The 25,616-nt window shown below is 41.6% G+C and overlaps 1 protein-coding gene across 3 annotated transcripts in view; it reads left to right on the top strand.

Moving 5' to 3' along the window:
- Window positions 1–25,616, top strand: part of tenm3 (teneurin transmembrane protein 3) — a 298,938-nt gene that overhangs the window by 61,926 nt on the left and 211,396 nt on the right. Inside the window, exon 2 of one of the 3 annotated variants that reach the window (XM_039613611.1) lies at window positions 5,508–5,678. The exons of the other annotated variants lie outside the window; for them this stretch is intronic. Within the exon in view, the coding sequence (XP_039469545.1) occupies window positions 5,516–5,678 (163 nt within the window). The 5' untranslated portion in view covers window positions 5,508–5,515. The remainder of the gene's footprint in view (window positions 1–5,507; window positions 5,679–25,616) is intronic. 3 annotated transcript variants of the gene reach the window in all.

Raw genomic sequence — 25,616 nt, 5'->3', positions numbered from 1 at the left:
GATGACGAAGCGCTATATCCAGATGAACAGAATCACACTTTTGGGATTTACTTACCTGGATGATTGAGCATGCCTACCTATGTACTAGGATGTGATGTCAGAGAGTACCTGACCTCCTGTGTTACTGTGCTGGATCACTAGTGACTGCATCCATGAGGGGTGCACATTAATATAACTTGGCATGTTTTGGATTTTGAGGTCTTTTAAAGTACAACATGTAGTAAAATGCTTGAACTGCGGACAGCCTTGCCATTCCAGGGCTTGGTTTTAGCATTGGGGGTCTAGCCAGGACCCTTACTGGATACCAGGCGGGAATCGAACTTGCGACTCCCACTCCAAAGGTGTGTAGCCGTTGTTTTAGCCTGTGGATGGAGCCTTCCTTTGTGAAGTTGCTTTCTTTTTTCCTCTTTTCCCCCTTTTTTGTTTGGTTTTCAGGAGAGTTTTGAGACTTTAGCCTCATCGCCATGGTGACGAAGAAATAAATAAAAAATCAATCATTTAATTTAGTTATTAACTAAACTACCCCAGAAACAGCAAGAGTGTAGTATTGTCTGGCAGCTAATTGTGACGTAAATCTCACCAGTTTGCATTTTCCCAGTTTCCCTCAGAGAGACTGGTAAGTGGCTGTGCAGCTGCTTCTCTCTCTCTTTGGAGGCACACAAAGTGTGTCTGTGGAAAGAGACGGCAACATATTGCTCTTTGTTTCGTTGTACCCTATGGATAGGCCTAATTTATACCCCACACACACATCATTCCTCCAAAGGCCACATGAGCAAAACCACTACTGTCAGGGGACAGACTACATCTTACGTGTGCGTGCATTCGTATCGTGAGAATTTGCCTATGTCGGCTGATTATACACTGGAGTATTTGATGGAAACATTATGACTAGTCTAAATTTCCTTTCCTTTCTAACATGAAAATGCTACAGCTATTACACAAATCAGTGCTGCTCCTATATGTCACCGAACACACAGCAGCTTATGTTCGGTCACTGTTGCACGTGTCAGTTTGTTGACACCACTGGCTGCCCCCAAACATAATGTTTGTTCAGCTTAGTGTTTGTCAGTTTCTGCTGCTTTTCTGTTGTTGTTTGTTTGTTTTTTCACAGTCAGTTTTTTCTACACTGACATGATTTTGTTGCTTTTGTTACGTTGTAGCTGAGGTCTTTCTGTCAGGATGTTGTTAGTGAAACCTTGCCCAACACAGAGTGGATTTGCACCAGCTTATAGTCATCTATAACAAAAGGCTGACACGATCTCACAAACTTGCAAAACAGAGACGGAGGCAGAGGGAGGCAGATCCACCTGCACTCGTTTTACTGACTGCAGAGGACCAAAGTTGCTGTAAGAAAAGAAGAATTTAAATTTGTCTCTTTTTGTCTGAACCTCATTTATTGCAGTCAGTGGATGTGGGAAAGTTGCACAAAAGTCTTAATTGAATAGTGAGTCTGCATATGTATATATGCTATCTAATTAGCATGTGTGTGATGTCCTTGCTTAACCCAGCTGTAATGATTCCTCTTCCTGTATTTCACACTGTGAGTGATCGTGTACTGTGGGAAGTGCCTTCAGATAGATTTTCTGCTCAGGTTAGTGTTGGGTCTATATTTAAACTATAATGGTATAGAGAACTAGCTCCAGGCCACATGTTCTGTGGAGTACTGCAGCCGTCCAATCAGCCTTTCAGAAACACCTCATTTCTCATCACTGTGTAAAACACTGCTAGCTCATACATGAAACACAGCACTGTATGTTCTTATAATCACAACAACTTTTATGCAGTATAGCTTATAAAGTAATAAATGCATTTGGAGCCCACATATTGAACTTTGGTTAGACAGTTGTCATTGATTAGCTGGAGTTACTATAATGCACGTGATGCTTGCAGCATGATGGCATTAACTATTTAATAGACTTAAACAGTTCATGCTGTTTTATGTGCATTCCCTTTTTTTCAGTGCTTTTTTGAACCCTAGGACATAAGGACATAGACTTTAAACAGTTTATAATCAGGTGTAGTTACTTTGGGCTGCACCCATGCTCCGTTTTACCCTTTCCCCTTTCTCCTCATTCCCCTAATCGGAGCCTTTTGCCTCGGGCTAATAATAGGGGATTATCAGGTCGTTGGTGTCTCGCTCCAATACTGTAGCCTTTACCTAACAATAGAAATTGTCTTTAGATGATAATCAAATTGGTATGACCTGTAAATAAAACTGACTTGAATTAATTTGCAGCTAGTTTTCACACACTCAGTTGCAGCCTGCAGATGGGCTGTTCACTGCCTTTACAATTTAACCTTTTATATAAAATGCTATGACAAATAAATCAAAATTATAAAATAAATAAATTGAAATTGAATTTAACAACAAAATGAATTTACATTTATTTTGATTGATAGACGAAAAACAGTCAAAAACTACAGTTAGGTCCATAACAACAACAACGTCTTCAAAATGGCGAGCACTGCACTTTTATTTTGAAAATTTATTTAATTGGTCATTGTCATGCCTGACAACTCATCCACGTCCCATGTTCCGTGTTCTGGCTGTCTTAGTGTCCGTTTTCTTCCAACGGTACGTGTCGTGGTCCATTGGACCCTCAGTGTGGTGAAGTCATCCTCTAGCTTTAGCTGAAGTAAGTATAATGTTTCCAGCTCCATGCTTGGCTGTAGAAACAGTGTTCTTTGGGTCATACTCAGCTCTGCTTCCAAACACAGCAGATTGAGTTGATGCTGAAAAGCTTAGTTTTGATTTCATCTGTCCTGAGTGTTCTCTCAATCATTTAGAGGTTCACTGGAAAACTTAGGACGAGCCTGTGCAAGTGCCTTTTTGCTACATTTTAACCTGTCACTGGCCACTCTCTCCAGGGTTAAACGTTGTGATATGATGCTGTTAGTGGAAACTGTGGTCTTTGATGAATTACATACAGTTCTTATCCAATGAATAGAAGACTTTCCAAAACCAAATTCATGAAGAACCATGAAATGGAAGACCAGTAAACTCTGCATCTATTGCTTTAGCCTTGCGACACGGTGCCAGGCTAATGAGGTTGAATAACCTTCTAAATGTATTAGTAGAATGTCTGCCTTTGATGAATCCTGTTTGGTCGTTATGAATTATTCAGGGACTGTTTCTAACTTAGATGCAAGTGACCTAGCGATAACTTTAATGTGAGTATTGATTAATGGCAGAGGTCGGTAGCTCGGAGCTAGAGTAGGGTCTTTATCTGGTTTTAGTCAAAATGTTATTGCAGCTGTGTTAATATGGGAAGGAAGCAGGCTGTTATGTTTTATTACTGTGACTGTTCTGATGAATCATAGAGTAAGAAATGGAAATCCATCAGGGCCCGGCGCCTTGTTTGGCATTCAGATTAAGGCACGATGTAGCTCATTGGTGGTTCAACACAACTCTGTGTCTTCTTTAGATGGTGAATGATGAGTGAATATCTTCTGAATTAGGCTTATTTTCAGTAAATATAGAAGGTATCATTCATTTCCTATTACCTTGGAGTTGATTTGCACTGAATTTGTTGGTTGATTATTGTGGTGGAAATTGTTATGTAGCCGATATTTAGTTTGTTGTTATTGATACAATTTATCAGTTGTAATTTAGTGTTTTGTAATTCTCTCGATGTTAGCTTCTTTGGGTTTGTTGTCTGCTCTTAGTTGCTTCATTTTTTCTTTAATATTGGATTCCAGTTTGTCTTCCTGTTTTTTCTTCTATGGCTACTATGATAGGCCCGTCCAGCCTTGTGCAGATCTACAGTCGTGTCCCTGATGTCCCGGGTCGGCTCTTTGGTCCTGCCCATGCTGCTGCAGGGGTTGGAATGGAAGTAACTGATGAGTTTAGGTCAAGTATTTGTAATCGATCTGTGAGAGTGAGAATATTACATGGGTTGTAACTGAATACTTATTTGACTCAATGACAGACAAATCAATTTATGACTTAAAAATCAAGCAGGCAATCGTCTAAGGAGCTTGGAAAGAAAAGCAACTGGATTTCTTTAAGTTGCTGGAAGACGTTTAACCTCTCTCATCCGAGAAGCTTCTTCAGTTCTGAAGCTTCTCAGATGAGACTATGATGACCTGGATGACTGAGAACCTTCACATACAGGCAATCAAATATGTTTTCCTCCCACTGTACGAATATGTTAAAATAAATATTGTGGCTTACATATTATTCAAAGTTCCTCCACAAGCAGATTTAGTCTCGGGGTGAGACACAGTTGTACAGTTCTCATGACACAGAAGAGCTTCCTCACCAGGCCAGGACTGTAGTCTGTCTGCACCTGCAGGCCGGTGCCACTCTTTGAAAGGTGAAGATGTGCACATCCTGGACAGGGAGGAAGGCCGGTGGGAAGAGGGCGCCTTAAAGTATAAAGTAAGGGCATAACAATTTGAAAATCAACAATCATGAGTTGAGCTCACAGCTCATTGTTAGTCAGTGCTGCTAGTTTTGTGCAGCTGTACTTATAAGAAAGGTGAATTGCAGTCAGTCTGTCTAAAATGCTCAGCCAAACAAGATTGCAGCTTTGTTTCTGCAAATGAGCAAACACTGATTTTGAATTTCACTTTAATGTGAGAGTGAGATGTAGAAATAAACACAACACATTTGTGTCTGAATAGCCAGAAGAATTTTTAATGAAAGGAGTTTTTGTTGTTTTAAATACACATTTGAATGGATTCCAAATGTGGACCGAGTTCTCTGTTTGAATGAAACACACAGACAGACCTCCAAACACTAATGTGTACACACCCAAGCAGAAGTCACTAAATGCCAAGATTACCAAACCGATACACAACTGCTTTTGAGACTGGTCTCGTGCAGGCGCAACATGAGAGCCTTTTTTACGTGGTGCTGAGCCTGACCATCCTTTTTTAATCACGTCAGTGGAAGTGATGCCGCAGATGAGGTCTAATTGATTGTTGCTGCTCACATATTCTTACAACAGAACTGATGAATAGATTTTTCTAAGATCACTTGTATTTGTTTTTTTACTGTATAGTAAAAAGAAACACACCTGTCAGTGTGTTTTATGTGTTAGTATAACAGAGCAATATTAACCTCCTAGGACCTGCCGTCCACATATGTGGACATCACATTTTTGGTTATTTTGACCAAAATACTCAATTTTGCTCTACATGGGCCTTATATCCACTTACGAGGACATTATACTGCTACTGTTCTATCAAAATTTTAAATGAATATCCTCATTTGTGGCTCTCATTTTTCTTAAAAACAAAAATAAGGTAAAAAAAAAAAATCTGGAAATTCTTTGTTTTTACATTCATCGGGCCCCAATGTGACCAAATATCAAAGAGAAATTAAAAATGCATGTTGTGGAAGAGTTCGGGTCTTAGGAGGTTAAGTCACACCATCAGTGAGCATCGCCATACTTCATTGTTCAGCCGTTTCTTTTTCTTCTTCTTTTTTCAAAGATTTCAATGTTACTTTTGTTCATTCTCCACATTCATCATCCTTTTTTCTTTCATGTGGTCTTTCATAGGTTCTCCCATGCCCTCCCCCTCCTGCCCATCTGTCATTGACCAATCACATCCACAGTCAGCTAATCCACACGACAACCCGCTGTTAGCCAACATACCTGAGCCTAACTCAGAGGAAGAGGAGGAGGAGGAAGAGGAGTATGCTGCTCGGTTGTACTTAGCCGTAACATATGGTAAAGAGACTTTAGACTTTTTTTTTTAAAGACATGCACGTGAGATTTCGGATTCATCTATGTGAGCTGCAGCTGGTTATTTTGATGACTGTAGAATGACTCCCAGGGTAACAGACTTGGAAGTTAGACAGCTTTCTGTGTTTGACGTGGTTTCTCCTTGTATGTTTTTATTTCCAAGCCTCTGTACCTAAACCATCATCTGCTGTCACAGAGCGGCTGACAGATTTTATTAACACAAAAGAGAGCATGTAGATTTCTGGCGAAAGGTCACTAATCTATAAATTACAAGTGGTAAATATAACAATGAGTGCTGTTTTCTTGTTTGACTGTCTGTGTCAAACACACAGTTTGTCTGGAAGTGATTCTGTGAAGTGTTTTAAAAACGGGACTTTTGTTTTGTTCTTCAGAATATCTGACGTTGTCACATCCTTTCTGGTTCTTTTTTCATATACAAACAGTGTGATTAAACAAAGGCGTTGTTTAAATGTGCCGAATAAAACTACAGCACCCAAATACCTGTACATTAGACCTTTTCAAGAATTTTTCTTTATTATTATTTGATTGATACAACAATCAAATATAATTTAGCAAGTATTTGATTGTAATAGCAATTCTGGGTATGGGCATGGCTTTTATCATTCTTTACCTGATAAAATCCCTGCCCCCAGTGTGTTTCTGTAGCTGTAGATATGTTAGGATAGGATAGGCTCCACTGGATGTTTTTAACCTGGAAACTGAGACACAGCACAGGAAAAAAAAGCAGCTTAGGTCCAAAACTTTGGATTCTTGTTACAACTGTAGAGAAACAAAGGCTACTATACCTCACTGATGACAGCCCATTTACAAAAATATTATACATTTAAATTTTTAAAGACAAGGTTTGTTTGACTTATTTTACATTACATACCAGCCCCCTACCACCCCTCATGTCTGTGTATTTGGTTAGGAAAATGGGAAAAGGTGCAGTGCTTTATTGAAACGTGTAAAAACATACATGGAAATAGACCAGAACAGGCGAAAGGATAGTTTGGACCTTTCTGTTGAGCTTCATATTTGGCACAGCCACCTAAAGTAGTTTTATGAAGTGCTTTCAGGGAACTGTTGTTGTGAATTTTTGCTATATAAATAAAACTGAATTGAACTGAATTTTCCTGGCTTTTTGAAGGACATTCCAAAGTTTTCCAGCTTTTCTTTTAATTCTCTGTCCAGTTGATGCCAACTTGATCCTCCAATAAGGGTGCGGCCTGGGCTCTTAGGAGGCCAGTCAATGACTGATAATGTTCCAGTGAGTGATTTTCTATCAGGTATCTTTTTACTGGATTGGCAGTGTATTTGTGATCGTTTTCATCCTGAACAATGAACCACCAATATAACACTTTCCATTTGGTGTTGCATGGTGGCTCTAAATCTGATGGTACTGCATTCATTGTTTTTGCCAAACTCCCCAGCACCGCTGGCTCTACCTCTCTCCTGACCTCCTCCATACATATTAACAACAATTTCAGATGTAGATTCATCACTCCAGAAGCCCCGAATGATTTAGTAACCAACTGTACCTGTGAAATGTAAATACATGGAATTTGAAGTTGTTTTAATTGTACTGATGAATCTTATATACTTTACTGTTTCCTTTTTTTGTGGTTAATGTGAATAATTTTATACAATGTTGCACTTGTATATAAATTGGCTTGTTTTACACATTGCACACTGTGCTGCTTGACCAGAATATCCTTGTAAAAGAGATTTTCTAATCTCAATTGATATTTTTCCCCTATTAAATAAAAAAAAACAACAAGACCAACAATATGGGCTGTCTAATATGAAAAGGGAACAGTGCTCTGACTGAGGGAAGGGTTGAAGGCAGAGGTAAGAACATCTGCAAGCTGCTGGCGCATGCTCTGTGAACCCACCCAGGGAATTTTTTCTTTAGTGCTGTACCTGACATGATGACGTCATTAGGGGAGGGAAGGAGGGGCAGCTGGACTGGATGTATGTGTAGCTGCACCACAGCTGGAGGTCTCAGGTGTTGAAGGTGTTGAGATAATCTGTCAGACTCCAGCTCATCTGGAGCTGATGATGTTGGTGGTTCTGTAGTCTGAGATGTGGAAGACTATTTATCCCGGGATTTTGGCTGGCGAACTTGCATGGTGGGCATGTGCTACAATACAAGTGCTATTGTACTCAGTCGCAGACTTGCATTATCCTGAGTGCTGACAGAAAAGTCGCCCTGAGTGGCTGCAGCTTTAAACACATCTCTACTGCGTATACTATTCTGTAGACAATATGTTCTTATTGCGAGTGTTCACATGTTGATAATATTTATGAAATACAATCTGTAAATTCCACTGGTTAGTCACCAGCAGCGATAAAAGCAGCATCAGGGTTAGTTATCTCTACCACACTAATGAGGCTGTGGAGTTTACACACGGATGTAAACAGTGGCTGAAAACACAGCAGAGAATTCTCTCTGTAGATAGTAGGTAAGTAGGTAAGTAAGACATTTCAGCAGTAAACAATCTGAATATATCTGCAGAGCAGTTGTTGTTAATAACCACACACACTCCTCCCCATTACCCTTCTCTGATAAGGACATGAAACATGTATGCTGTCTAACCCTGGAAAGTGGAATGATTGCTGTTTTTCCAGTTGGAATTCAAATAAACCATTAAAAGCCCCAAATTACCATGACATTTATGCCTATCATGAGGGTATGTAAACTTAACTAACCACAACTGTACAAAAATGCTGGGCCATATACACATTACACCTGTAGGAGCCATGAAGCTCCAGGTGCTCCGTTTGTAACCTGATATTAACACCAGGGGAGGTTTGGAACTGCGCAGTCAGTAAAAATTTGCCACTCTCCACTGGTGACTTTTACACACTATGCACCTCTGCACTTGGTGACCCCACTCCACTTAGTTGATTGTGGAATATCTAGTAAGGAGGAAAATTCATGACCTGACTTGTTGCAACAGTTGTTCATATCCTGTAACATATTAGCTGTGAGTAATGCTCCCAGACACTAGACTTGAAAGTCTTCAGTTTATCTTGCTGCTGAAAAAAATGAAGCATTTCAAATAGAATTTTGTTACCTGAATAGCTTAAAGTTTGATACTATCAAACTGGGGGGGGGCCTCAGGTGGTAGAGCAGATCAGCTACTGACTGGAAGGTTGGTGGTTCGATCCTTCCCCAGTCTGCATGCCAAGTATCCTTGGGCAAGATACTAACCCCAAGTTTCTCTCCGATGTGTCCATCACAGTGTGAATGTGTATGAATGTTACTTAGATTGCACTTAAGTATAGAAGGAAGTACTTGTATAAGTGGGTGTGAATGGGTTTGAGTACAGTGCTTTGAGTACTCGGTGAGAGTAGAAAAGCGCTAAATAAGAACCAGTCCATCACAATAACAATTGAAAACACTGACAATTATCCTTAGAAGAACAGAAGAGACCAAAAATTTCCCATGTGTTGGACTAATAAAGGTTTATCTTATCTTATCTTTACAATGTGGAGAACATAGAAAGAACAGCATTTCAAATGTAATTTTTTAAATTAGAGAAACCAGTTTAAAAATGAGTGCCATTTGTTTTAAGGAACTTAATAGCTCATCATTCTTCCACACGCTGGTAGTTTGGCATCAGAGGCAACAGACAAGCGATCACCACCAGCCAGCCTTTACAGGACGAGGACAAGGAAATCTCCTCAGACAGGAAAAAGCAACATAGAAAATGGAAAGTTTCTCTTCAAATGGTGGGATGACTCCAAAGCTTATCGACAGCGTCTACACTGAAAGCAAAAGGGAGGTCAGACCAAGGCGGGGAGTGGAACGTGAATAACACTTAGTGCTTTTTACTTGAGGACCAAATAGGCAATTCTCCTCAACACCAGAAACAATCAATGAGCTACTGAAAGACAGAGATGGAGAAAGGAGAAGGCAAGAAATACTTCTCAACACCAGACCGAATCAATGATGCCAGCAGAAAGAAGGGATGAAGAAAAGCAGGAACAAAAGCAGAAAACTTTTAACATAAGAATGAATCAATTAGATTTAAACAGAGAAAAATAGAGAGAGAGAAAATATTTGAGAAGAGACGAGACTGAGTGATTGATCAGGCTAATGAACCTCAGACTAGTAGCTGGTGGCTGGGGTTTAAACCACACACACACACAGAAAATTCTTGTCTGAGGCTGATTGCAGAATGGAGCCACTTAAGTAAATCAAACTGTTGTAGCAGGCTCCACACAAAGAGAAAAGAAGACAGAGAGAGGGAGACAAAGAGATAAAGTGGAAGAGAGTCATAAGATAGAGAGCTAAAAGAATGAGTGTGTCACGCAAGTGCACTATCCAGACTATGAAATGATATACTGCAACATTTTGTTTTGAGGATTTAACTCAGAGTGTAATTTATGGGGTTTCTTTCCAATTCATCTTCACCCTTGTCTCTCTTTGCTCTGCTGTTTTCTGGCTTAGCACTTCTTACAGGGCTTACTTAGAAATACTTGCTTATAAATATTGGGCAGTTAGCTAATAATAATGCAGTTAGTGGAGTTAGTTAACTTGCGATTCTACTTTGTCTGTAGGTGGGAATGTGGGTGTGAATGGTGGTCTGTGTTAGCCCTGCAACAGACTGGCGATCTGTCTGAATTGGATAAGTGAAAAAACATGGAAGGAGAGAGTCAAACTGTCATGCAAAACACATGTACAACCATGTAGTTATAAAAAGGTTAATGCTCTATAAAATGTGAATAAATTTGCTGACTTGCAAATTTGTGGACCAAAACCAAGAAAATTAAATGAACTCTGCTAATTTAGTTAAATTGTGTGGTCAAATATCCAGACAGAGCTGTGCCATGGTTACCAAAACTATTTCACTGAGGTGCATTTGACCAGATATTAAATGGGGTGTGTGCACAGCGCATCTGGAAGGTAGGCAAAGTCCTTCACTTATTCCACATTTTGTCATGTTAATGCCTTAATCCAAAATGGATTCAATTCAGTATTCATCTTACAAAATCTACGCACAATACCAAGAGTGTGAAGAGGCACACGCCTGTCTGCATAAGATCCCACAGTCGACAGCACGTGTCAGAGCACAAACCAAGTCATCAAGTCCAGGGAATTATCTGTGGACCTCTGAGACAGGTTTACACTGAGCCACAGATCTGGGGAAGGGCACAGAAACATTTCTGCAGCATTAAAGGCCCCCGTTGGTCTCCATCATCCATAAATGGAGGAAGTTTGGAATCACAAGGACTCTTCCTGAAGCTGGCCACCGGGCTAATGGGAGCGCTCAGAGTAAAAGGGCCTTAGTGAGGGAGGTGACGAAGAACCAGATGGTCACTCCTGACAGAGCTCCAGTGTTCCTCTGTGGAGTGTCCACCAATCAGCTTTGTGTGGTAGAGTAGCCAGATGGAAGCCACTTATCAGTAAATGGTACGTGACAGCCAGCCTGGAGTTTGTCAAAGGACTCGCAAACCAGGAGAAACAAAACTTTCTGGTCTGATGAAGCAGAGATCAAACTCTCTGTCTCTGTCCTGTCTTTCGAAGCAGGAACTGGGAGATTCGTCACAGTTGAGGGAAAGATGAATCCAGCAATGTACAGAAACATCCTTGATGATTTACCTACTCCAGAACTCACACTAAGCAAACAGACAAGATGATAGAGGTGTGGCTTGGGGAGTGGCCCAGCCAGAGCCCAAACATGACCGTAACTGAGTGTCCGATCTGAAAATGGCTGTGCACTGGTGCTTCCCATCCAACCTGAATGACAAGTTCTGCAAAGAAGAATGGGAGAAAACGCCCAAACACAGGTGTGCCAAGCTTGAAGAACCACACTGAGAAAGACCTGAGACTGTCGAAGGTGTTTTAGCAAAGGCATGACATGACAAAAGTGGAACAAGTGAAGGACTGAATACTTTCTGGATGCACTAAAATCTGGATGCACTGGGCTGGTGCCCTGGCCGGGCCTCGGGGGCTTGGGTCCTGGTTGGTGTGTTGCCGGGGTTGTGGGCGGGTGGGTGTATGGGGGCCCAGCCCTGGCGCAGGGTGCCGCCAGTGCTTCGAGCCACCTGGGGGGCTCTTCAACTGGTGGGGGAGGTTGTTAAATCTTGCAGGAGCTTTCCTCTCTTCAGGAACTCTCTCTGCAGGAGGGGGAGATACAGGAGAGGTGGAGGAAGATCTCAGCCTGGGCGTCTATTGTCTTGTGTAGTCTGGAAGATGAGTGGATGATGGGGTGGGTGCAGTTTTCTCTGTGGTGGGGTCGGGTGCGCTGTCCCGGGGTCTGTGGGGCCGGGCGGCGCTGCTGCACTGGGCCCCGGTCCGGATGGACCTGGGCCCCCTTTCCCTGGCGGGTTGCAGAGTATGGGGGTGCCTACTGGGGTCAGCGGGGGAGCTGGCCCCAGGGAGGGGTCACTTGCCCCTCCCTTCCTTCCCTCCCCATCTCCAGCTGCCTCCCTCTTCCCGCTCCACCACAATCACCCACACATGCAGGGCCTTGGGGTAAGGGTGTGTCACCAGGGTGCAGAGGAGGCATCCCCCCTCTCTGTCCCCTTCTGGCTGCCTGTGCCTCAGTTTTATCCCACAACTTAGACATTCACATTACTCACACTCTCATAACACATACATATAGGATCTTGGGGGTGGGCACGCAACACGGACTCCAAATTACCATCAGGGTGTATGACCTCACCCCTGGCGTCGTTGCCCACCTCTCAATTTTAAATACACGTAGACATTGAGGGCTATCAGGAGGGGCTATACGCTTACCTGCTGCTCTGGCAGGTAGCTCCATGCCCTTCTGGGTTTTAAATGCACCTTAGAACACACATACATCAACACTACATATGAGCGGGTGGAGGGAGGTTTGGAGTCTTCACACCCCCATTCTCTGCTGCCTGCTGGAGGGTGGGGGGGTAGGAGGAGGAGTTGGCCGTCCGATTGGGGTCTGGAATGTGGGGCCTCCCTGCTGCTGCGGAGTCGGGGCGGTCTGCTTCTCCCCACCGCAGGGAAAAGGGTAACACCACCTGGGTCTGGGCGCAGTTTCCCCCTTCAGGGGCAAGGGTACCTAGACCCGGTTCTTAGAGTACGCTTGGGGAGTGTGATTGTGTGTACAGCGTCTCTTTATGTCTGTCTCCACGTTGGTTGAGTGTTGAGTAATTGCATATGAGAGCATGAGGGTGGGAATGGATGTTTGTATCTGTGTGTGCCTGTTTGTCTGTGTCTATATGTCAGGTTGGGTATCAGACGCCACCTCTCTGGGAACATCTCAGGCCCTCCAAGGTTTGGAGGTCTATCTCCCCCCACCACTTCCCCTGCCGGTGGCAGACGCCCTCAGACATCGGTGCGTTGGTGGTTCTTTGTGTCCGGGGATGGGCGTCCAGGTACGCACCGGCTCACTCCTTGGTGGCTGCTTGTCGGGGCCTGGAGCCTGGGGCTCGCTCGGGCCACTTCGGGGGTGGGGTGCCCGCGGCCTCTCGGCCTGGGGCTCGGTCACTCTGGCACAGCTGGCTGCCGGTGGAGCTCACGGGCACGTCACTGCAACCCCCGGCTTCTGCTTCTGTATTTTTTGTCTGCTTATTCTGTTGGTTTTTGTTTTTTGCCCTTTTCCCCCGTCCCTCTTCTCAGCTGTTTTTGTTTCCCTCTTTCTTTCTCCCCTTTCTTTCCCCCAGTCAAGTCTGTCCCGTATTCAGCGAGTGAAAATAAAATAAACAATAAAAGGTGAATCAAATGGACCATTACGGCAAGGCTGGGATGGTCAATTTGGTAAAGTAAATCCGTTGGGCATCTTTCTTCGCCTTTAGACAATAATTCTGATGGCAAAAGAACCAAACGGGACAGGTTAAAAAAAAAAGAAAAGAAAAAAAAGGATGCACTAAAATATATTTTTGAGCCTGTATATATACAAGATATGGTAAATGGCCTGTATTTGTATAGCGCTTTTACTAGCCCCGCCTAAGGACCCCAAAGCGCTTTACATACCCAGTCATCCACCCATTCACACACACATTCACACACTGGTGGAGGCAAGCTACAGTTGTAGCCACAGCTGCCCTGGGGCAGACTGACAGAAGATGTGCAGTTTAGAGGAAATCTGAAATAACTCTGAGAGTGAAAGGCCATTAGAGTCCAAAGTATATGATGAATGTATGAGCATTCATGATCAAAACTATAACAAAGGCTGCTGCTAGTAACAAAGTAGCTAAAGCTACCATTAAAAATTGGTTCTTTGCTAAATTGTCTGTTATGTATAGAAACAATACTGAGAGTTTAGTGCTTTTCATTTTTTACAAGGACTGGACTGAAAATGAAATGAACAATTCTTCAGACAGCCTGGAGAATTATTGTTCAGGACTGCGTGTAAAAAATTATAGAAATTAAAGAGATGTTGAGAGAAAGTGGAGGCTGCAGGAAAAAGAGAAAACTCGACAGGTGTGGAGGAATTAAGGCAAAGTGAAAGGAGAAGGAAGAGGGCAGCGAAAGCATGGGTGCAAGTCGTGTTCCCTCAGCAGCAGGTTGCACTCTGACACTGTTCTAACTTTTAACAGTTCTAGAAAGAACCCAAATATGTCATTCTGCAGATCGTAGCTATAATTTTGTCAGACTTTTACATTTATTGACACTTATGCAGAGATTTTAGGAATGATAAGGTTCCTAATATAACTCTTATTGCTTAATTTCCAATTAAAATGCTGTTTTTCTTCTTGTTGCCTTGGCTTTTTTTCCCTCTGATGAACCACAGCCCTGAATCCTGAAAATCAGAATTGTCATTTGTCTGTTGCTCTGTTTATGGTTTCCCATTTCTACCAAGCAAAGTTACAGTGCAATAAAAGTATATTAGTAATATTAGTACTGCTTGAACTTGAACATAGTTTGATTCCACAGTATTTTAAAGAAAAGACTTCATTCCTCAGCTGATTTTTAGTCTGATTGGAGAAAAAATCCTAATAAAGTGTTAACATGAATCATACAGCATCTTTATGATAAGGAGATTTAAAGCTGCTTCCTCTATTGATGGATGTTGTACTGTTTCAAACAGGGGCGGCTGTTAGTGACAGAGCGGGTCATCTGCTAACCAGAAGGTCGGTGGTTTGATCCCTTCCACATGCCAAAGCCTACTGGACCCCACGTTTTCTGTGATGTTTCCATCAGAGTGTATGCAAATGTTAAAAAGTGCTAAGGCACAGATGGATGTGTGTGTGATTGGGTGAGTGAGACTTGTAGCAGAAAGAATACTCAGATGTACAATTCTATCTGTCCTAAATACAATATTGTATAATGAAAATTTGTGTGTGTAATAAATTTGCAGTATTAAGAGCTATAAATTAGAATTTGCTTTGTTTTTTTTACTTTTCTGCTTCCTTTTTTTGACTTCATCATCATCATCATCATCACCATCCACGTCTACTTTTGTCACATTGCTCTGTTCCCACTCCCACCACCCTTTTCATTTGGCCTCTCTCGCTTTCCCGTCCTCTCATCCACTCACTTCTTTGGTATCAACAGCTGCACCCTTTTCTGGATCCTCTCATCAGTCCTGCTCATTTCTTTCTCTTTCTTTTTGCGCCAGTGCACTGACCCCATCCACCCTCTCCTCCCTCTCTGTGTCTCTCACCCTCATTTTCTCCTGCCAAGTCAGCTCTCAGTGTCCCCTTCTCTCTCTCTCCCCCCTCTTACCCTTTAACTCTTGCTCTCTGTCCAGGTCATTAATAGGGGAGACTGTGTTCCTCTAAGCCACTGAGGCGGCCTTTCAAGTTATTTCACTCGTTTGTTGACGTTCTATCCTTCTGTGTCCTCACATTTAGATTTTATGTTACAGTTGAGGTCAAAAGTCTGTATAGACTCATCACAGGCACGAGGATAAATCCAAACATGGATAGGTGTGCTGGTAATCATAGCTTTTTTCATACACATTTGGGTTCACTGTAAGCGGAGCTTTTCAAAAAAAAACCTCTACCGGGTGAAGAGTTTCGAAAGCTCAGTTTCTGCGTTTATATGTAGACGAGGAAAGCTGAGATTGTGTCTTGTAGCGTCAAAGGTGTGCACCTTTAGCTCTCTTTTTGATGTTGCTTTATGGTTAGGGCAGGGGTCAGCAACCTTTAACACCCAAAGAACCATTTGGACCCGGTTTCTATGGAAAAGAAAACACTGGGAGCCGCAAATACTTTTTGACATCTAGAATGAAGATAACACTGTGTATATTGTTTTTTTGTTTTTGTTTTTTTACCTTTGTGCTTTGTATAAACAACCATGGTGTGTTGCTTATGAAATCCCTGAAGTGCTACGGAGAAAATTAAATTTTATTTATGTAATGAACACATTGTCAACCCTTAAAAAATAATAACTAAAAATAAAGTCAACCAGTTGAAAGTGTCTTTTAAATGAATTAAAAAGCTGAACTTAAATTATCCATGTAGCAAAAGAAAAACAGTCATCCTTATATAGCCTTGACCAGAATTTAAAAAATTATTGGAAAAAAGCACTATAATCCTAAAAAATTAAAAAATAAATATTTTCAACATATCTGCATATTACTTATTTTACCGGGTTAATGTGCTTCGCGGGGCGTGGCCCGCAGTGACGCTGCAGGAGAGGCAGACGTACCTGAGTGGCATCCGCAATCACGCCTCACCGGCTTGCTCTCTCTGCTGTTGTTTGTACGTGTCGGGCTGTGCGCTGGAAAGCTACAGCCGGCTGTGTGTGTGAAAAGTGGTCAATAAAGAGATGCTGAAGAGCATGTTCATGTAAACATCGTCGGTGCCGTGATGTGTTTACAATCGGACTTCTGCTCCTGAACCTCTGCGCACAGCGTCTGCTGTACGAAGTCACTTTCATCTTTACGCAGGACTGTAAGCTGTCGTCTGTGAGGCGTGTGCGGTGTTTGTTTTTAATATAGTTCATGGTGGAGAATAGATGCTCACATACATATGTGGATCCGAAGATTGACACTCCACAAATTAGACATACTGGTAGGCCACTCTCGTCAGAAGTAAATACAAATGAATCTACCCAGGCTGTTGTATTTTCTTCAGATATTTTTCTTTTCTTACATTTCTCCATACTAGGCCTACCTGGGGCTGAAAGTCTCGGTAAACGCACGTCGTTTCGGCGGGTATACCGGCTTCAAAGACTGTGACGCTTATTTTGAACAACGAAAATAATAAAATATAACTTTATTTTTATTATTCAAGATCGCAATAATCTTCCAATTTAGAACTACACGTTTTAAAAAAGAACTAACACAAATAAAAAACACTTCAGTTAAATACTTATAATTTATTTTTCCAAACCATGCAGAGCCGCAATATAAGGACTAAAGAGCCGCATGCGGCTCTGGAGCCGCAGGTTGCCGACCCCTGGGTTAGGGTGATATCGCCACCTGTTGCTTTGGCATGCATGTAACATTTTTCTTTCTTGGTCAGCGCCCTCTCAGTTCCAACGTAACATTTGCTTCACTGTGGACATGATGGTGTTCCAGTTCATGACAGGCTTCAACACTGGTGGTTCCTGGTTCATTCCTAAGCATTTTTGTCTAACATGAGGGTACAGGTCTTCTTCCAGACTTTGGCAAAGTGGCGATGCAGCCAGATAACTTGTCCTTAGAGACAGTTGTTTGAACTGATGATTCCTGGAATCTGCAGTCGTTTAGAAATGACCTTCCCAGCTTGTGTAAATCTATAATTCTGCTTCTGAAATCCTCACTGAGTTCCTTGGACTTCTGGGTATTGGTCGATCCAATGAGTGTTTCCAAACAAATCCCTTTTATGCTGGGAAAGAGAAATCACCAATTGCTGTTAATTACGATCAGTAATGAGAAGTTCGTAGGCCTTTACCCTGATAAACTAAAAGATATTTTACATCTGTTAGCACTACTTATTAAAACATTTAATTGAGTGTGTGTATATATACAGAGTTCAGGCTGTGCTTAAGAATAAAGACAGTCATAGCTCATTAGAATTCTATAAACACTGTTTTAACAGCAAAGATTACATTTTGCTCCAGCCTCTGGTCCCTGTTTGTGTTTTCTCGGCTGTACTGTCCCGTTTTGTTTCAGGTACTTTGTGAGAAAGCAGACATCTCCAGGACTGAAAACACTAAAAAAGCAAGTTTAGAGTCTGTGAAGTTTCCCCTTTCATACCAGCTGTTGGGTATGCAGTGAATGCAACCAGCTGGCATTTGCTGAGAATTTGCAGTCTAGCCTTTCATCCAAATGTGGACACTTCTTCATTTAAAAAAAACAACAATGGTGGGCGAAACTGTAACAGGCAGTGTTGGGAAGGTTACTTTTAAAATGTATTCCACTACAGAATACTGAATACATGCCCCAAAATGTATTCTGTAACGTATTCCGTTACGTTACTCAATGACAGTAACGTATTCTGAATACTTTGGAATACTTAATATATTATCATGCTGTTTACAACTACATGAATGTCCTATTGCTGTGATTTATTACTGTTACTGAAGGTCCGCGGCTCCGAAACGTAGTAAAGGGACCTCTGGCTAATACGTCCGGTTCCCTGTCGGGCTGGTAGCCGAAAACTAGCTTTACTTTGTTGTCTGGGTCAACTTTGCTTGCGGGAGACAGAGAGAGGCGTTGAAAGGCTGCTCCAACGGAACTTATTTTTTCCGGAGGAAAACACGAACACAGTGTACAGTTGAGTCTTAATAGCTTACTTACAAATGGGCTCCTCAGGCACTCTTTTTGGCTGCAGTGGTTATTATTATATTTACATGCTTCCAGCTCCCGTTTTTGCTCCGTGACAGCTCGGACTTTTCCTTTCTCTCCCTCCCTCGCTCACAGACACATAACGGGTATGGTAGTCCATTCTCCCTGCAGCACGGACTACACTGCCCATCAGGCTACATGCTTTAGGGCAGGGGTGTCAAACTCAAATACACAGTGTGCCAAAATTCAAAACTGGACAAAGTCGCGGGCCAACATTAATATTTATTGAAAAAAAAATTTTCCTCCAGATATAAGAATGAATCTTTTCTTATGGACTCAAACAGGTTTTGCTGAAAAACTGAATATGGAACAAGCAAAGCTTAATACTAAACAATATATATATTAGCTGTATAATACCAGTAGGCCAGCATTAATAGTAATTTGGTATGGCTTCGCGGGCCAAATGTAATTAGGCTGCGGGCCAAATTTGGCCCGCGGGCCAGAGTTTGACACCTATGCTTTAGGGCCATGCCTGTAGCATTCTGCCTATTAGCTTAGCACAACAACAACAACAAAAAAGCGCTCTCTCACCCAGGAAACACGCAGAGAGAGAGCGTCACCCTGTAACCATGGCAACCGTAACGCTGCCGCCTGGAACAATAGAACGTAGCTGTCAAACAAACCCAAACAGTCCTGACCATGACAATATGAAACAGGGAAGTACCGCCGTGTATTCCATTTATTTCAACAAAGTAACTGTATTCTGAATACCACCTTTTTAAACGGTAACTGTAACGGAATACAGTTACTCATATTTTGTATTCTGAATACGTAACGGCGGTACATGTATTCCGTTACTCCCCAACACTGGTAACAGGAAGACTCCAAAATGAATCCCAAACCAAAGTGACAACATATTTGGTATCCTTCTTTTGTATACACTCTACTGCTGTCTTTAATTCAAAATTAATTTATACAGAAATTAGTATTATTTGTAAATGACAAATTTAAAGGCGCTGAACTGAATATGGTCACTTTAGATATGTGCAAAATAAAAAGTGATTGACAGGAACAAATTTTCATTTAAGTAAAAATAACTTCTTTTTTTTTTATCCAGAAGTTATAAGAAAAGCACACAAGTGCAGATACAAATAGATGGTTTGAAACTTGAAAGAGTCAACATTATAAATTTATTGGTGTAATTATAAATAAATACCAAAGAGCATTTCACTATTGAGCAAAGCCAAACACAAACCTCACGTTTTCTACTGTTCACTGGTTTCAACATATTTGAATTATTATGCCCTGAAGTTTGGAAATATACTTAGACATCTTTACTATCTTCACTATCAGTATTACAACAGAAGGGTGATAAGGATAACACATACACGTGGTTAAAGAGATCATACAAATCCACTATTCTTAAAATCTCTCATTTTAACCTGCACAGATTTCACACTGAACAAATTATTTACAGCACAATAAAGAATCCTGACGATATCCTGAAACTACACTTACATGCATGCACGTGGAAACACATCAAAAACAGAGTATATTAGTGCGTGCACAGCATTACCTATCACTCTGTCTAAACAATAGACCTGCAGTGCAGTTGAGGCAGAACAACGTGCCAAAAAAACAAAAGGGAAAATGAAATAAATCAGCATGTGATTTCATCAATTAATCAGCTTGTTCAGTTTAGAATGGACCTTTGGTATTTAGCTCATTTCCTGTCTATATTAAAATGCCATTAAGCTTGTTTTCCCATTCTTGTTCGTGACACCATGTCCAAGCTAAAGCCTCTGTTCCACTGGCTTCTGTAACTGTAACCTCTCATTTAGAATTTCCTAAGCTGGTCATTCTGACAAAGCAAATGTTTCTGTGGGTTTTTGTTTGGTTTTGTGGGTGCTCAGGTTTAACTGCTAAGGCATTAGGTGCCTTCAGTGAGCAAAGAGGGACACTCTCCGACTACATGCCCCACAAAAGCTAACCATGGTTAGGAAAAGAGGCCTACATCAGTTCTCTCTCCTTGCTGGGAGTCCAGAGGTGGAATGAGTTTTCACGCTTGAAGAAACACAAGTCTTAACTCTCGCGCCCTCTCTGTATTCTCTTTTTCTTTCTATCTGCCTCAGCCGCTGCGTCTCTCTTCCTGTCTGTGTTGTTCTCAGTCCACCTCAGCTAACTATTGTTGTGGCTTCTGAAACTTTTAATTGACTTCCTGTGTCACCTCCTGTTCTTTCTGTAACCTCCTTTTTATCTTCGTGTTCAACTTTATATAAACAATGACAGAATGCACCACAAAGCTTAGCTTGTTTGATTTAAAGCCTTCAGTTGTTCCAGAATGCTGGAGCAAGAGTTCAGGCAGAACTAGAAAGAGAGATCATATTTCTCCCATGTTAGCTTGTCTTCACTGGCTTCTAGTGAAATCCAGGACTGAATTTGATCCTTCTCCTCACATACAACATCTGGAATAGTCTGGCCCCGTCATTCATCACAGACATCACAGTACTATATTGTCCTAATAGACCACTTTGCTTGAAACTGCAGACTTACTTGTGGTTCTTATAGTTTTATAAGTAGAAAGAGAGGCAGAGCTTCCTGTTTTTGAGCCCCAGCTCCCAATTTGGATTTGGGAGGCAGACCATTCGTCTACCTCTAAGATTGGGTTGAAAACTTTTCTGTTAGATAAAAGCGTATAGTTGATCAGGTGGCCATTTTTTAGAGCTCTTTTTAAAATTAGTATATTTGTTTTGAAATGCTTTCACACTCTTGCCCCGCCTTACCCCTCTGAGTGTCTTCATCCCCACACACCCTGTCACTCTCTCAGGTCAGCTGACCAGCTGCTCTTGGAAGTACCAGGATCAGGAGGAAGCTCAGAGGGGGCGGGGCCATCTAGCTTGGCCTGTCCGAGCATGTTACAGAGGCCCCGCCCCACATCTTAAAGTCCATTTTTATTCTTTGCCATTTGGCCTTAGTGAGACTTTTTTTCTTGTAATTAAATTAATTATTAACTAATTAATTAATTACTTAACTTTTTTCTTTTATTTGATTTTTATTTATATCATATGTCTTTTTAGGGCCCGAGCACTGAGAGTGCGAAGGCCCTATTGTATCTTCTCCGTTTCTTATTATTATTATTCAGGCAAAACAAGGGCCTTTTTGAGGGCCTAAACATGCTCAAAAACTCATGAAATTTTGCACACATGCCAGGTCTGGTGAAAAATGTTGTATTTTAATGGTTTTACATATGAGCACTGGGAAATGGCTCTCGAGCGCCACCTATGCGTTGTTAAATGCAGCCCTACGAACACATCGTTTGAGCTACATGTATGAAATCTGGCACACATGTGTATCATGCCAAGACGAAGTCTGCCATTTAGAAGTGAAGGTGACATTTTGGCTCTAATTTTGCCATTTCCATGCCTCGAACTTTTTAGAACTCCTCCTTGGGATTTGGTCGTATAAGCTTCATCTTTGGTCAGTTTCAACTACACACCTGGGCCATGTTAAATTGCGGAGCTTTTGAGTTTTCGTGATACGGTGAGGCTGTGGCGTCACGGCGAATTTCGATGACTCGCCATGAAAATCTTATTGCCTCTCATTCTGTCATACATTGTCCGACCTAGACCAAAGAGCACACATATGATAAGGCTCCACCCCGAACATATTTCAACTGTCATATTTGACATCAGGGACAGCGCCACCTAGTGGCAACAGGAAATGTCATGTTTTACACTTTGGGGTACAGTATTGTAATGGGTGACATCTGCAGCCTCAAATTTCTCCAGGAAAGCCTTAAGGAGTTGGTCTTGGGTTACAGTGAAAACTGTGAGTTTTCGCTGAAGGGTGTGACCCCAGCAGCATGGCGAACATTGATGTCTCGCCATGAAGAAACAAATTAGTATAACTCAATGAAATCCAGTCTGATCAGAACCAGACTTTACAGGCATGATGTCAGACCCGCCCTGAACAGATTGATGTGCCCATTGTCAGGAATACGTAGAGCGCCACCTAGTGGGAGCAGGAAATGTCATCTCTTACATTTTGTTGTACTGATTTTCACAGGTTCATCGTGGCCACCTCAAAAGCGGTGAATATCACAATCAGTCCCTCATGATGCTTCAGTGAGAAAATTGTGACTTTAAACTGAACGGCGCACCCTGGTGGCAACGCGGTTCACCATGAAAGATGAAGTGGCTTTTGAGGGGCTTGGAAAGTTTAAAAAGTCTTGAAATTTGGCGCACACCTCCAATGTGATGAGGGCTATCTTGTTATGTGATCATTTTTATTGAATAGCGCAAAATGGCTCCACAGCGCCCCCTCCAAAATTTCAAAACAACAGCCCCTGCTCTGTGTTTTCTCTATGAGTCTGAAACCTGGTAAGCTTATAGGAGATATCAAGATGTACAAAAAAGTCTCTCAGGCACCGTACTTTAATGAACTCCTCCAAGGGATTTCTTCAGATTGACACGATCTCCTGTGCGTGGAATCTAAAGACCTTTGTGATGTTAAATTGCGAAGCTTTTTACGTTCAGGGAAACGGGGTGGTCATGGCGGCAGGTGGAGTTTCAATCACTCGCCAAAAAGCAGTAATCTGCTGTCACTCAAAAACACAATGTCCAATCTCTCCCAAAGGTCGCAGACGTGATGAGACTCGAGCTCAGAAATGTTTGTTATGCCGTTTGTCAGTAATGGTTAGGGCGCCACCTAGTGGGACGACTATAATCATGATTGAATGAGCTGGTGGTGAAATGCATGAATTCCATCAATTTGACATCAGATCAGACGTGCTGGTTTTGGTGTTGGGCGTGGCTCGACGCAATGGGGTGCGAGGGCCCTCATAACGCTGCTTGCAGCTTTAATTATTATCTATTATTATGTACAGCACTAAGTGCTTTATAAATAAAGATGACGATGAGTGTGTGTGTGTTTAAAACAGTGTGGTAGCTCTGTGAACGACCACCAACCAGTTCAGTGCGTTTTCCGCCTTTTGCACAATGGCGCATGGGAAAAGCTCCACCCCTCCCTACCATAACCAGATAAATAGATAAGAAAGCACGTAGATGAATGAGTTATAATGGTTATGATTTCCTCCAAATGAATTAGAAAGTCAAGTAAGGGTCTGAAAAATGATGTTTTACTCTGATGACTATTTTGTTAAATTGTGTTGCTGTGTTGAAATTGAAATTAATTTTCTAAAACAGCCCCAGTCTCAACCTGACTGAGAGACCTTCATTATTGCTCTTCCTCATATATTATTATTACTATTTCTTCCTCCTTCCGGGCATGAGGAGGTGGGGGGGCTGATGTAGTAACAACACTCACATTAGATGAATCAACTGACTCTCCAGTCTGGTGGGTTTCTTTTTGCAACAAGGATAAATTTGGTGTATTTGAAGTAACATATCCTGTGTTTAGGTATATTCATGCAGCTACAACCTAAAGCAAAATACACATTTTTGCCTGTCATCAAAGGTTGAACACCTATGGACGCAGCTAGATGATTATATAATTTTGGGCTAATGTTTATTCCACTGGGATATATAAAATATTTTCCTTTTCTCCATAAAAGGCTCGATTGTTAGAAAAAGAAATTCTTCCTAATCAGTTGAATGTTTGTTAAGCTGTCAACAGGTTTTACAGCCTTTTGACTCAGAGTGTGTATTTACTCATCCAGATATTAACAACAGAGAGAAATATTTTTCACCAGAAGAGATGGATGCTTGTTATGTTTATGAGGTTAACTACAGTAATCATTTGTAATGATTATGCTAATGGTATTGCAATATCTATAAAAATACAAAACAAATAACAGTTAGTTTAGACAGCATGCATGAATGTGACATGAGAGTGTGTAACCGTTGCCGTATAAAAGCAGACAGAAACATAACAGTTATTGAGGACATCATGTGTGTGTTACTGATTCAGTATAAATATTTCATTTTTAAATATCACAGTCCACATCAACACACTGTAGATATATTGTAGCTATGTAGTATGTTTGTGGGAGTATTTGGATATGCTGGCAATCAGACTTGTATAACAAATGGTCACATGTAACTCACCGTGTCCCAGAAATGGTTAACATATAAGGGCATCTGTACACTATGCAAAGAAGTGAAGCACACACATTGTCATATTAGTTTAACTAGGTTATACAGTAAACTGCTGGTTGTTCTTGCCTGGCTCTGATCTTTTTTTCAGTTGGCATTTGGGAGGACTGATAAATTGGGCCGTTAGCATAACGGGTGAATTTTACACTTATAATTACTCTTATAGAAATATGGTGTCTGACAGAATTCATATAAGCAGAATGGGAGGCAGAGCCTTCAGTTTTCAGGCCCCTCTTCTGTGGAACCAGCTCCCAGTTTGGATTCAGGAAACAGACACTCTCTCTATCTCTAGATTCCACAGCGTACCGTTCGTCTTTCTCCCCTCACGGATAACCAGGCGTGACAGATGGCCGCCCCTCCCTGAGCCTGGTTGTGCTGCAGGTTTCTTCCTTTTAAAGGGGAGTTTTTCTTCCCACTGTTGCCAAAGTGCTTCCTCATAGGGGGTCATCTGATTGTTGAGGTTTTTTCTGTATTATTGTAGCATCTTTACCTTACAATATAATGTGCTTTGAGGTGACTGTTGTTGTGATTTGGTGCTATGTTTAAAAAAAGTGAAATGAACTGAACATTCAATTATATAGTAGAAATTGACATGTTCTTATATAGTGCTCGTCTAGTCTATGATGTGTTGAGAAAATGAACTCTTCCACATATTGCTTTCCACTCCACTGATGTACCTCGGTCTGTCTACGCTGAATTCATACATTTACTTTTAAGACTGCTCCCACACCCTGAGAAGAGAGCTAGTTTTTAAAAGAGTGCTAGAAAGATTGTTGGGTCAACTCATTGCTAAACCAACTTACCCACAGCTGATCCACAACCCTGCCCATGGAAAATTGTTTTATGACACTCCACTGCCCCTCTGGCTAAGCGCAAGTGATCCTGTCTGATTTTCATGTATAATGAACCAAAATGTTATGAAACTGAGAACTAGTTGGAAGACAAAGTGGATAGGTCCCTGGACCTTGTTAGATGTAAATGTGTTTGAATAGAATAGTAGTGTTTGTATGTGGTAACGATTATAGTTAAAACAATGGCAGCGATAAGAATGTAGAGCACTGAATAGTAAACATAATGCAATACAAGGAAGGCAGAGAGAGAGACGACTATAATAACTTGTTTCCAGTTTATTTTGGATGGATTTGCAGTGTCTCTTG

Source organism: Oreochromis aureus, linkage group 6 (genome assembly GCF_013358895.1).
Source record: "Oreochromis aureus strain Israel breed Guangdong linkage group 6, ZZ_aureus, whole genome shotgun sequence".
In the NCBI taxonomy this organism is placed as follows: Eukaryota; Metazoa; Chordata; class Actinopteri; order Cichliformes; family Cichlidae; genus Oreochromis; species Oreochromis aureus.
The sequence above is the reverse complement of the archived record's forward strand: the minus strand, read 5'-3'. Positions and strand labels throughout refer to the sequence as shown.